The sequence below is a fragment of the Stenella coeruleoalba genome (assembly GCF_951394435.1).
Source record: "Stenella coeruleoalba genome assembly, chromosome: 16".
In the NCBI taxonomy this organism is placed as follows: domain Eukaryota; kingdom Metazoa; phylum Chordata; class Mammalia; order Artiodactyla; family Delphinidae; genus Stenella; species Stenella coeruleoalba.
In genome coordinates, this window is record NC_137162.1 from 6,573,838 (window position 1) to 6,586,468 (window position 12,631).

Here is a 12,631-nt window from a genome sequence, read left to right on the forward strand (position 1 = left end):
AATTCCAGCCATTAGGAAGGTTCCCTTGGAACCAGTTTGGATTGATCTTATTGAATTAGTCCACCATTCAGAGAACCCAGGGTTATTACTTACCTTTAAACTACGCCTAAGAAAAATCACTGTTAGTGCCATCTGCAGTCTTTGTGTTAGCTGATAGGACTGGAAAAGCCCAGCATATGTGATAAAGATGAGACCCCTGGGATCACAGTCAATTTGAACAGAACCTTGAGGAAATGCAGCACTGTCAGTTGATCATCCTTTTCTCCACGCGGCACATGAGTCAGCGGTACAGCGCTTTGAGAAGTGGCATTTGTATTTCAGCAGATGATACAGAGCTCCCATATTTATTGAAGCTACAATGAAAGCAGACAACCCTTAAATCCATTTATCAAAGCTCTTGCCGTTTCCATCTCAAAGCAAGTGAAACAATAATAAATATTGTACAGAAGAAATGAGTAGCAGAGCCTTTCGTGAAGTAAAGTGTGCAAACAGCAGTCACTTCAGGGCCGGCGAGCCTGCTACATCTTGAGTGAGCTGACGCTAAAGATGCTGTCTTTCGTTTAAAGGTGTACAACCCTAGAATAAGAGCAAACTCACTCGTCACGCAGCCCATCAGCCGGAGCCAAGCAGAGATACGCAAGCAGATTCTCGGTTCATCTTCTCCAGGTAGCGCTGCGGACCCCAAACCCAGCTCACGCTAAGTTCCTGTCCGGAGGCAACACAGAAGCATTAAAACCATCTTCCTTGGTTTCTTCTAGGAAAACTTTTCTGTCTGTACTCTGAGGAATTTGCCTCCGAAGACATGCGGCCACTTAAGCCAGCGGAAATGCAGGAGGCCAACCTCACCAGCATGGTGCTTTTTATGAAGAGAATCGACATCGCGGGCTTAGGCCACTGTGACTTCATGAATAGACCAGGTAGCCGTGTGCCCGCGGGTCAGCAGGCGCCTGGCTGAGCCTTACCCTCATACCTCTTGCCCGTCCCCAGTCCTAAGAGCAGTGGCCCTTGGTGGTGCAAGCAAGCCCGGGGCTTTGGTTTGTCCTGAAGCGCTTTCCCCACTAGAGGTAAACATTCTCTAAAGTAATTTTTAAAATGAAAAAAAAAAAGCTACCCTCCAGGAAATATCTGTTCTGACATTGGAGAAGTGTCTGCCCTTGGCCACTTTAACATAAGGAGATGGGGCCAGGCCAGTAGAAAGCCGGTGGGGCGGGGGATAGTGGAGTACAGGGGTGTGAGGCCGAACTGAACACAGGAGGATTCTTGGCAGCGTTAGTGTTTCTCGGTGGGAAAACTTGTAGGCAAAGGGCCCTTCCTCATGAATCACACCGTCACCTGGGGAAAACCCACTCAAAGTTCACGCCTCTGTAATTAAGGGTAAATGGAGATATGAAGGGGGTATGGTTGTTAAGCAGAAGACTGAGGCCTTAGAATTACAGTCTGAGCGTCTGTCTCCTGGGGAGCTCCCCCCTGCCCTCAAGTTCACTGAGGAGGGCCCTCCACCATGGGAGGGGTGCTGGCTTCCTCCCCGCTAGTATCAGACCTGGCCGGGACCTGGGCTGCTCCCGCGGAAACCACCGGGATGCTGAACAGAAGGCTAAGGAAGCTTAAGGGCAGGCGCTCCTACCGTGTGGCGAGGCTCCCAGAGCCGCAGCCCGCTCCCCGCCGCCCAGTCCCAGCCCTGTTTACTCTGGAACTGCTGCTTCGTTCCCAACCCGCAGCTTAGCTTCACTGCAACTGAGTGGGTATTCGAGTCCCTGTATAATGTTTTAAGTACTGATTGCCCTTCAGTAGATGTTTAGTTTTCATTTGTGCATTAATAAAAGAGAACATCCTTAATTTTTTCCACACGTTAGGCCCATGGTTAAAATTTTCACTGTGTTTATCAAAGGGGGTGACTGGCAATGTATTCATCTTAGTGTTGTGATATTCATGGCATTTATCAAATTTGCATGAGAGAGCAGCCAGCCAAAAGACCTTGCAAGCAGAGTGTACTTAAAATGGAAACTAGAATTTCTACCGTTTTGCCGTGCTTTGTCTCAGTTCCTATGTTTTTCAGTCATTTTGTGCAGGTAGGATTACAAGCCCTTGAGAAATACAGGTTATATCAGAGTTACGCTTCCTCAAATATTTCTTAAAATAGCGCATAGACTTTGGAGTAGGCGAAGGAAGAGGAGGGTCCCCTAAGAAAGCTAACCTTTGACATGAAGAGGTAGAAGAGAAAATAGAGTGTGGACACAGGTTCTCATCACAAGGAGAGCAGCCAAGTGGACGGTCCAAGACTCCAAGCCTGGATGGTCCTGAGGGGCGGTGTCAGGACCTCACCTAGAGGTCACGACAGGGGCCCATGCTCCTCAGCAGCGCCCAGTCCTTCCCTGGAACCGCAGGGAGTTTTATATTGAAACTCTCCCAGTAAACACTTTGGAAAATCAATTACTTTGGGAAACTCTTTGGAATCGAACGTTTTCAACCGACTCCTCCCCAGAGGAGCAGTGGAATCTCTAGGAGGAAAGGGTCCAGGTGAGCTCCTATCTCATCTAAGACTGATCTCCTTCCTCTGGAGCCACCACCTCCCTTGGAGCTGTGTGTTCTTGCAGGAAAAGGGTTGCTGTTCTCCAGCGGGAGCTCAGAGGCATGCGGGAAAGAGAGGCCTAAATCGAATGCATGTCAAGTAGGCCTTGGCATTGAGGTTCCTGGGGAGATTAGCACATCGCCTGGAGAACCGCCAAGTAGTCCCAGCCGGACGCCCGCCTCTGAGGATGCTAGCCAGCTCGGCTTCAATAGAGCTTTTCCACCCGAGAGAAGGTCCCAGAAAAGGCCCGGCCCCTTCCTAACTAGCTGCAAGGATGAGTATGCTAGTGATAATTATACCTTGAGGGAGTGGCTTGGAGGAAAGAAACAGTCATAGGATGTGAACAGTCATAGGATGTGATGTAAGGTGGTAAAGTATCTGTAGCAAACTCAGACATTTTTCTTTGATAGCAATGGCCAGAGTGACAGGACTGTGGCAAGTTAGAAAGGGTGTGGGCAGGGGCCTGGGGCTGGGGGGCGGAGGGGGCGGGGAGGCCTGGGGCCCCGGGGTGGGGGGCCGGGGAGGGGGGCGGTTGGTGCAGCCCAGAAAGGCTGGGAAACACGGGCTGCAGGATTCCTTTAGCTGTGATCCCTTAACTCTCAAGTAGTGAAGCCACTCTGCTCCTGGCTTTCACTCTGGCCCCTGAGAAAAAAGGAGTCTAGAAGGTGAGGGTGTGTCACTTGCATCCATTTCTCCCGTCTTTCACCGCTGACCCCAGGGCTTCTGTCCTCGGCCGGCCAGTCACCACTCGAGGCCACCCCCTGAAGAAACAGGTTTCAGTTTTGAAAACTGCTCACCTCTTAAGCCCAAGAATCAACACATGTTGATTGCCTGGGCACCTTCTTGTCATGATAGTCGCTGTTTGGTGGACTAGCGTGAAGAGAGAAGAGCAGGCCCTGTAACGTCGAAGATTTTCAAAAGCAAACGGCAGGCCACAGCCGTGCAGAGGAGTTCCCGTGTCTCTCAGTGGTCACCCTCTGCTGCTCACTCCACAGGGCTTAGAGCTGGTAACGGGGAACAAAAGGGTGAGGGTGACAATTTATTTCTGTCCCCTGACAGTACGCACATAACTATTTTCTGCTGTGCTTGGGGAAATGTAACTGTGGATTAACCTGACTCATCGTTTTGAAAGAAAAAAAAAAGACGATGCTTGCAGCTGCCGCATATAACTCCTCTTGTAAATGAAATACGCAGATGAAGCAGACCTGCCGCCCTTCTCAGGACTCGCGTAACAGGAGGATAGAGGGTCTGCCCTCTTGTATTATGGGGGTTATTAAGAGGTTCAAATGAGATTATTTATGCAGAAGTGCTCTGTGTACCGTGTAGGGTAGGAGGTGGGCACGTGCCAGCTTTTGTGAGCAGGTCCTTGTGAAATTAAGTGAAACAGAGGCCTTTCCTTTCTCTCCTCTTCAGAGCCAAACTCTTAATCCTATTCCCTAAAAGTCCCAAGACTACTGAGAATCTACACCGTCCAACCAGCACCATCTCAATTCTTCCTTTTCTCCCCTCTGTGGGCTCTTTACTTCAGTGCACACAGTGCCCAAGCTCCAGTCCTAAAACCCACCGGGCCAGAAACTTCATCCGCTCCCGCCCTGTCCAGCGGTCACTCTCTTTTCTCCATGTCCATCTGTATATGTGTACGTGTGTGTAATTCACATGTGTACGAGGCACACGGCAAGCCTGGTGTGAGCACAGCTATCCTCCTTCCCCGGGCCAGCTGCGTCCCTGCCTTTTCTAAGTCCCAGTGTCACCTTGATACACTCTTCCTTTGTGACAGAATTTCTGATGTATAGAAGAATTCTGGGTGCCAGTGCCAGTAATGCCACTCAAACTGGCATAAGCCAGAGGGCGTTGTGATAAGGAACTTGGGGTGTCTTACGAAATCCAAGACGAGAATGTGGCAGTGCCTCAGGGACACCTAAGGACAGAGGCTCGAACAGCACTGGCGCTCAGCTTCTCGTCTCTGTCTCTTGGTTCTTCTCTCTCCTGCTGAGTGCCTGAGTAAACGTCCCCGTGACGGGGAGGGGAACAACCTGTGATTCCTGCTATGTGACATCTAAAATTTCGGTAGACTTTTCAAGGCCATAGGAAAGATGCCGTGTGGGGCCGTTGATTCTGCCAATGACACAGCAGAGCCTTGGACTCCTCATCTGACCTGCACTCTTGCTTAGAATCAGCACTGGGTCAGCCCCTCCCTCCGAATGGTGGACTTAACCCTTGTTCCAGATTAATGGCCTCTTTGTTTGTGAGCAGCCGTTCTGCAGATACTGTGGCAGGAAAACGCAGATTCAGTATTGGAGCCTGGCATTTGGGGTTCCATGGAGAAAGGGCACCATAACGAAATTGTGATAATAGCCCTGCAAGTTACTATGAGTGATGGCACTGGGGGAGGTGTGTGACCTTGTACTGGGCTATCCTACAGGGAGTACAGCTGCCATTGGCAATAGAACTTAATAAAAATGATGATTTGTTCATGTTGAAATTGCCTTTGGAATAAAGCAGTGTGATTTTGCACTGCTGTACGGAAGAGGCCTCACACTAAAACACTTCTATTCCATTTGTAGCATTATCTCCCGTGGATTACACTTAAATAGCACTGCCATAAAGAACCCTCATCTACACCCTTCTGCTTTTATCCAAGACAATTTTATGGGCCATACTGGGGAGATGTCTTAAAATGTAGAATGTAATATTAGCAAATCCTGTCCAGTTATTTATTATTATTCCTTCACCTGTATAATCTGCATTTATTAACTTGTTCTTTCTAATATAATAAAACCCCAAGAACTTCCTCTCTTTATTTGGTGTTCGGACCGAGAGCTGAATCATGACGTTATGTCCGTTAGTAACTCTGTGTGCAGCCAACTCAACTCCAGGACATAAAAATGAGAAGTAGGTGCCCTTTGGGGACAGAGGCTGGCTGTTAAGCCAGATGGGCTTACAGGGACAGTTGCCAGAGATCCTGTAACTTACAATGCAGCAGCTTTGCTGATTTATGGAAACTGGTTTCCACACAACTTTCAGGAATTACCTTTGTGCTCCCGGTGCCCTCCTGCTCTGTTTAATCTGAGATGCTTATTTCTGCTGCTGCTTCTTGCACCTTCTCTGGCATGTCAGCTGTTACTTTTTTTTTCCCCCCAATCTTATGCTCAGTTAAGTTTTTCTATTGTGCTGTTTGTTGAACAGAAATCCTTAATTTTTTTTTAATTTTTTAATTTTATCTTTTTATACTGCAGGTTCTTATTAGTCATCAATTTTATACACATCAGTGTATACATGTCAATCCCAATTGCCCAATTCAGCACACACACACCCCACCCCCCCACGGCTTTCCCCCCTTGGTGTCCATACGTTTGTTCTTTACATCTGTGTGTCAACTTCTGCCCTGCAGACCAGTTCATCTGTACCATTTTCCTAGGTTGCACATACATGCGTTAATATACGATATTTATTTTTCTCTTTCTGACTTACTTCACTCTGTATGACAGTCTCTATATCCATCCACGTCTCAGCAAGCGGCCCAGTTAGTTCCTTTTTATGGCTGAGTGATATTCCATTGTATATATGTATCACATCTTCTTTATCCATTCATCTGTTGATGGGCATTTAGGTTGCTTCCGTGACCTGGCTATGGTAAATAGTGCTGCAATGAACATTGGGGTGCATGTGTCTTTTTGAATTATGCTTTTCTCTGGGTATATGCCCAGTAGTAGGATTTCTGGGTCATATGGTAATTCTGTTTTTAGCTTTTTAAGGAACCTCCATACTGTTCTCCATAGTGGCTGTATCAATTTACATTCCCACCAACAGTGCAAGAGTGTTCCCTTTTCTCCACACCTTCTCCAGCATTTGTTGTTTGTAGATTTTCTGATGCCCATTCTAACTGGTGTGAGGTGATACCTCATTGTAGTTTTGATTTGCATTTCTCTAATAATTAGTGATGTTGAGCAGCTTTTCATGTGCTTCTTGGCCATCTGTATGTCTTCTTTGGAGAAATGTCTATTTAGGTCTTCTGCCCATTTTTGGATTGGGTTGTTCGTTTCTTTAATATTGAGCTGCATGAGCTGTTTATATATTTTGGAGATTAATCCTTTGTCCATTGATTTGTTTGCAAATATTTTCTCCCATTCTGAGGGTTGTCTTTTCATCTTGTTTATGGTTTCCTTTGCTGTGCAAAAGCTTTTAAGTTTCATTAGGTCCCATTTGTTTATTTTTGTTTTTATTTCCATTACTCCAGGAGGTGGATCAAAAAAGATCTTGCTGTGATTTATGTTAAAGAGTGTTCTTCCTATGTTTTCCTCTAAGAGTTTTATAGTGTCTGGTCTTAAATTTAGGTCTTGAATCCATTTTGAGTTTATTTTTGTGTATGGTGTTAGGGAGTGTTCTAATTTCATTCTTTTACATGTAGCTGTCCAGTTTTCCCAGCACCACTTATTGAAGAGACTGTCTTTTCTCCATTGTATATCCTTGCCTCCTTTGTCATAGATTAGTTGACCATAGGTGTGTGAGTTTATCTCTGGGCTATCTTTTTCCATTGATCTATGTTTCTGTTTTTGTGCCAGTACCATATTTCTTGATTACTGTAGCTTTGTAGTATAGTCTGAAGTCAGGGAGTCTGATTCCTCCTGCTCTGTTTTTTTCCCTCAAGACTGCTTTGGCTATTTGGGGTCTTTTGTGTCTCCATACAAATTTTAAGATTTTTTTTTTTCTAGTTCTGTAAAAAGTGCCATTGGTAATTTGATAGGGATTGCATTGAATCTGTAGATTGCTTTGGGTAGTAGAATCATTTTAACAATGTGGATTCTTCCAATCCAAGAACATGGTATATCTCTCCATCTATTTGTATCATCTTAATTTCTTTCATCAGTGTCTTATAGTTTTCTGCATACAGGTCTTTTGTCTCCCTAGGTAGATTTATTCCTAGGTATTTTATTCTTTTTGTTGCAACGGTAAATGGTAGTGTTTCCTTAATTTCTCTTTCAGATTTTTCATCATTAGTGTATAGGAATGCAAGAGATTTCTGTGCATTAATTTTGTATCCTGCAACTTTACCAAATTCATTGATTAGCTCTAATAGTTTCCTGGTGGCATTTTTACGATTCTCTATGTGTAGTATCATGTCATCTGCAAACAGGGACAGTTTTACTTCTTCTTTTCCAATTTGTATTCCTGTTATTTTTCTTGTCTGATTGCCCTGGCTAGGACTTCCAAAACTATGTTGAATAATAGTGGTGAGAGTGGACATCCTTGTCTTGTTCCTGATCTTAGAGGAAATGCTTTCAGTTTTTCACCATTGAGAATGATGTTTGCTGTGGGTTTGTCGTATATGGCCTTTATTATGTTGAGGTAGGTTCCCTCTATGCCCACTTCTGGAGAGTTTTTATCATAAATGGGTGTTGAATTCTGTCAAAAGCTTTTTCTGCATCTATTGAGATGATCATATGGTTTTTATTCTTCAATTTGTTAATATGGTGTATCACATTGATTGATCTGCATATATTGAAGAATCCTTGCATCCCTGGGATAAATCCCACTTGATCATGGTGTATGATCCTTTTAACGTGTTGTTGGATTCTGTTTGCTAGTATTTTGTTGAGGATTTTTGCATCTATATTCATGAGTGATATTGGTCTGTAATTTTCTTTTTTTGTAGGATCTTTGTCTGGTTTTGGTATCAGGGTGATGGTGGCCTCATAGAATGAGTTCGGGAGTGTTCCTTCCTCTGCAATTTTTTAGAAGAGTTTGAGAAGGATGGGTGTTAGCTCTTCTTTAAATGTTTGATAGAATTCACTGTGAAGCCATCTGGTCCTGGACTTCTGTTTGTTGGAAGAATTTTAATCACAGTTTCAATTTCATTACTGGTGATTGGTCTGTTCATATTTTCCATTTCTTCCTGGTTCAGTCTTAGAAAGTTATACCTTTCTAAGAATTTGTCCATTTCTTCCAGGTTGTCCATTTTATTGCATAGAGTTGCTTGTAGTAGTCTCTTAGGATGCTTTGTATTTCTGTGGTGTCTGTTGTAACTTCTCCTTTTTCATTTCTAATTTTATTGATTTGAGTCCTCTCCCTCTTTTTCTTGATGAGTCTTGGTAATGGTTTATCAATTTTGTTTATCTTCTCAAAGAACCAGCTTTTAGTTTTATTGATCTTTGCTATTGTTTTCTTTGTTTCTATTTCATTTATTTCTGCTGTGATCTTTTTGATTTCTTTCCTTGGGCTAACTTGGGTTTTGTTTGTTTTGCCTTCTCTAGTTCCTTTAGGTGTAAGGTTAGATGGTTTATTTGAGATTTTTCTTGTTTCTTGAGGTAGGCTGGTATAGCTATAAACTTCCCTCTTAGAACTGCTTTTGCCTCATCCCATAGGTTTTGGATAGTCGTGTTTTCATTGTCATTTGTCTCTAGGTATTTTTTGATTTCCTCTTTGATTTCTTCTGTGATCTCTTGGTTATTTAGTAACGTATTGTTTAGCCTCCATGTGTTTGTGTTTTTTATGGGTTTTTTTCCCTGTAATTGAATTCCACCATTCTGTCTTCCAGATCACTTATCTGTTCTTCTGCCTCAGTTATTCTGCTATCGCTTCCTTCTAATGTAGTTTTCATTTCAGTTATTGTATTGTTCATCTCTGTTTGTTTGTTCTTTAATTCTTCTAGGTCTTTGTTAAACATTTCTTGCATCTTCTCGATCTTTGTCTCCATTCTTTTTCTGAGGTCCTAGATCATCTTCACTATCATTATTCTGAATTCTTTTTCTGGAAGGTTTCCTATCTCCACTTCATTTAGTTGTTTTTCTGGGTTTTTATCTCGTTCCTTCATCTGGTACGCAGCCCTCTGCCTTTTCATCTTGTCTATCTTTCTGTGAATGTGGTTTTTGTTCCATAGGCTGCAGGATTGTAGTTCTTGCTTCTGCTGTCTGCCCTCTGGTGGATGAGGCCATCTCTGTTACTTTTGATTTCATGGCTCACTGATGGCTCGGACTCTTTTTCTAAATAGCCCATCTGTTTACTTCCCGGGACTGTGATTTCTCAAGGTCTCATCCTTGCCCCAGGGTCTCCAAATGAACAAGGAGTCCACCAGTGCTCCTGGCTAGTGCCCTGGAGAGGCCAAGGGGTCAGAATCCAAGAACGGAATCCCGAGGCCGTGCTCTTCTCAGTTTTAAATCTTGACAAAAGAAACCAAAAACAGGGACGTTCAGCTTCTTTTCTCCATGGTGGGGTGAAAGCCACACCCGAGTCCTCTAGCAGATGCCTGGGTTCTCTGCAGGCTTTCTCACAGCCCCCCTCAGCCCAGCACTACTTGCTTTCACAGTAACTGATCTTTCACCGGCAAATCACGTGTCAGAGGTGGAGGCCAGGCCCGTTCCACGCTCTCTCCTCCAGCAAGAGGCCTGGGGATGTGAGGAGCCGCATGCAGCACCGGGGGTCCTTCCGCAGCCCGCAGCGGGATCTCTCCCAGTGTTCCCAGGTCTCTTGATGGGAATGGGGGGACTTTATCAAATCTGAATTTGGGACTGGCTTTTGAGTTACACAGTTTGCTTGAAATTTTGAGAAATAGCTTAGTGGTCAAAGTTTGGGCAGCAAATATGTACTGTTCATTACCTTGAACTCCCAGCTACAAGGAGGTTAAACTGCTTCCCAGGTCCCCACAGGCTCTGTCTCCCGCCTGCCAGGAACATGTTGGAAGTGAGACAAGTGAAAGCCGTTGAGTAGCTCATAAATCCTTCGTTTCTGGGGTAGAACAATCCAGCAGCTTCATGCTGTGTGATTTGCTTCTTTGTGAGGCCTGGTGAAAAACACATGTATCCATTTTAATGTGACTTTATTTTGCAAGGACAAGGAGAATACCTCACTTTGAATAAATGGATTTATCTTTGTAGGTGGCTATTAAGCATATATAATAAAACTACACCATTATTGATGTCATATAAACTTATAAGGGAAATAAAGGGATGGAGAAAATTAGGCTTTGGTCCTTACATGTACTGGCAGATAGCTCTTTCAGCATCCTTGTCTACCATTTCTGTCATCTGGGTCAGTTTCAGTTGGTTCGTTTTTCTCTTTGTTATGGGATATATTTTCCTGCTTCTCATGCCTCATGATGTTTGTTGGATGCTAGACATTGTCCACTTTACTGGGTTGGATACTGGGTATTTTGTATTCCTGTAAATATTCTGGAGCTTCGTCCTGGGTGGCAGAGTGATCCTTTCAGGTCTTGACTTTAGGATTAGTTAGGTGGCACTGGAACAGTGTACATGTGGAGTGTAGTTATTCTGTGTTCCCCCCCCGCCCCCAGAGTCCCACGAATCATGAGGCTTTGCAGCCTGGCTGGTGGGAACGGCCGTATCTGGATCCCGTGTGAGCACCGGGTGCTGACCCTCTGCTCTTCTGGATGGTTCCTTCTCTGGCCTGGAGTGGAGTGAATGGGCCCTGCTGACTGACTGAGGGGCTCTCGTACATCCTCTGAGTCCTCGCTCTAGAGCTCTCTCCTCTCAGGAGGTCCGACCTGCAGGCTTTGGCCACCTTAGTCTCCCTGGACCCTCAGCACCCTCTCCATAATTCGGGGAGTCTGGCAGCTCCCCTTGGGTCCCCTCCCAGCACCGCAGCCTGGAAACGCTCTCAAGGCAGTACGCTGGGCAGCCCTCAGGCTTACCTCGAGGTGCCCCCCTCTCAGGAATCACTGTTGTTCGTTGCCTGATGATCTCTGTCTTGCGAACTCTTGTTTCATATATTTTGTTCAGTGTTTGGTTGTTTTGTGTGGGAGGGAAAATCCAGTACCTGTTCCTCCATCTTGGTTGTGTGAGACTTTGTAATTATTAATTTTGTCTTCCCTATAGCACCGGAAAGCTTGATGCAGGCTTTGGAAGACTTAGATTATCTGGCAGCACTGGACAATGATGGAAACCTCTCTGAATTTGGAATCATCATGTCAGAGTTTCCTCTTGACCCACAGCTCGCCAAGTCTATCTTAGCATCCTGTGAATTTGACTGTGTAGATGAAATGCTAACAGTCGCTGCCATGGTAACAGGTATTCCTTCCACGGCTCTTTTGTACTGTGTATCTGCAGCAGGTATAGATTTAAATGAGATCCATTTGAAATGATAATGAAATATTTTAGTAGTTTGAAAATGTAAAGTTATAAGAATTGCCTTAATATGAAAAAATCTAAATAAAAACCCAGTGAATGTCTTAAAGCAGACAGGTGATAGCGTACCGAGTTTGCTTTTGTTGAAGTGATCGGCACAGATCAAGAAAAGCGAGTCACGTGTGCGTGTTTTATTTCCTACCACCTCATTCATCTTGGTTTATAGGTTTTAATTGATTCTTTTACTGGCAGGACAAACCAAAGGCTATGCTGCATTAGGACCTGAGTTCTAATCCTGTCCCTGGACCAGGGGCTGTAATATTTACAAGCAGGGTGTCCGCTGTGCTGAGCAGACCTGAGAAAAGCTAACACACAGGAGTAAGAAGCACAAGATGAGGGCTCACCCTAGAGTTCTCTGATTTCTATGTAAACAGGATAGCATGTTATTCACAGAGTAAGACAGGAGCAGGGCTACAAACAGCAGTGAGCCCCCATCCGTTTCCCCCCGCCCCCGCAGCCTGTCGTGCTAAAGGGCACATCTCATTATTGCTGACCTTCTGCCCTTTTGCATCTTAAAGCTCCTAATTGCTTTTCGCATCTGCCCCGGGGAGCAGAGGAGGCCGCCTTGTCTTGCTGGAAGACGTTCTTACACCCTGAAGGAGATCACTTCACCCTCATCAACATTTACAAGGCCTACCAGGACATGGCTCTGAATTCCACCAGCGAATGTAAGTGAACGCTTGGCCTTCTCACAAATTACCTCCCAATTCCACCTTTCCTTCCCCAGATGAAGCTGGGTTGTTATTCGTCCAACACCCTTTGTCTCCGGCCCCCTTGGTCATTTGAGTGGGATGGTGCTTGAGGCCCTCAGGCACCTGCAGGTGAGCGGTAGAGACACGCCTCCTGCGCCCACAGAGGGCAGGCCTGCATCCACAGACCGGCCCCCAGCCCGGCAGCCTTCAGAGCGAGCTCACTGGGGACGCAG

At 45.1% G+C, this 12,631-nt stretch overlaps 1 protein-coding gene across 2 annotated transcripts in view; it reads left to right on the forward strand.

Moving 5' to 3' along the window:
• DHX32 (DEAH-box helicase 32 (putative)) overlaps window positions 1-12,631 on the forward strand; it is a gene marked incomplete at its 3' end in the record, with an annotated part of 52,338 nt that overhangs the window by 35,819 nt on the left and 3,888 nt on the right. For both annotated transcript variants that reach the window (XM_079899878.1, XM_079899877.1), the window contains 4 exons: window positions 567-666; window positions 759-917; window positions 11,398-11,589; window positions 12,225-12,374. In XM_079899878.1, coding sequence (XP_079756004.1) covers window positions 567-666; window positions 759-917; window positions 11,398-11,589; window positions 12,225-12,374 — 601 coding nt within the window. The remainder of the gene's footprint in view (window positions 1-566; window positions 667-758; window positions 918-11,397; window positions 11,590-12,224; window positions 12,375-12,631) is intronic.